Source organism: Acanthisitta chloris, unplaced genomic scaffold (genome assembly GCF_000695815.1).
Source record: "Acanthisitta chloris isolate BGI_N310 unplaced genomic scaffold, ASM69581v1 scaffold8754, whole genome shotgun sequence".
Lineage (NCBI taxonomy): Eukaryota > Metazoa > Chordata > Aves > Passeriformes > Acanthisittidae > Acanthisitta > Acanthisitta chloris.
Genome location: NW_008669824.1, coordinates 6,970 through 7,346, shown reverse-complemented (window position 1 = coordinate 7,346; position 377 = coordinate 6,970). Strand labels below are relative to the sequence as shown.

The 377-nt window shown below is 51.2% G+C and overlaps 1 protein-coding gene across 1 annotated transcript in view; it reads right to left on the bottom strand.

Annotated features, from left to right (window-relative positions):
- Positions 1-377, bottom strand: part of MYRF (myelin regulatory factor) — a gene marked incomplete at its 5' end in the record, with an annotated part of 18,522 nt that overhangs the window by 11,199 nt on the left and 6,946 nt on the right. The window contains 1 exon segment of the mRNA XM_009073460.1: positions 154-349. Coding sequence (XP_009071708.1) covers positions 154-349 — 196 coding nt within the window.

The following is a 377-nucleotide window of genomic DNA, read 5'->3' as shown; positions in this document are numbered from 1 at the left end:
TGATGGCCTTATTGTTGGGGTAACGCTTGGACTTGATGATCCTAGAGAGCTTTTCCAGCCTCAGTGATTCCATGATTCTGTGATTCTACACATTCCTCTAGAATATGAAGCTGCCTGCCAAGCCCTACTTCTCCAGCTGAATTCACCACTTACCTTCACCCCATGCAGTTTCAGGTAGAAGCATTCCAGGGGTTTCAGGCCCTCTGGAGTCTTCACGTACTTGGGATCTCCGAGCATGCCGATGTACACAGTGACCTGGAAGTGATTCTTCTTCTGGCACACAAAGGCATCGTCACCAACGGAGAAGTTGAAGCCCTTGTCGGCATCGACGCGGTAGGTAAGCATTGGGCTGTGGGGAGGCAGGAGGAGTGAGACCA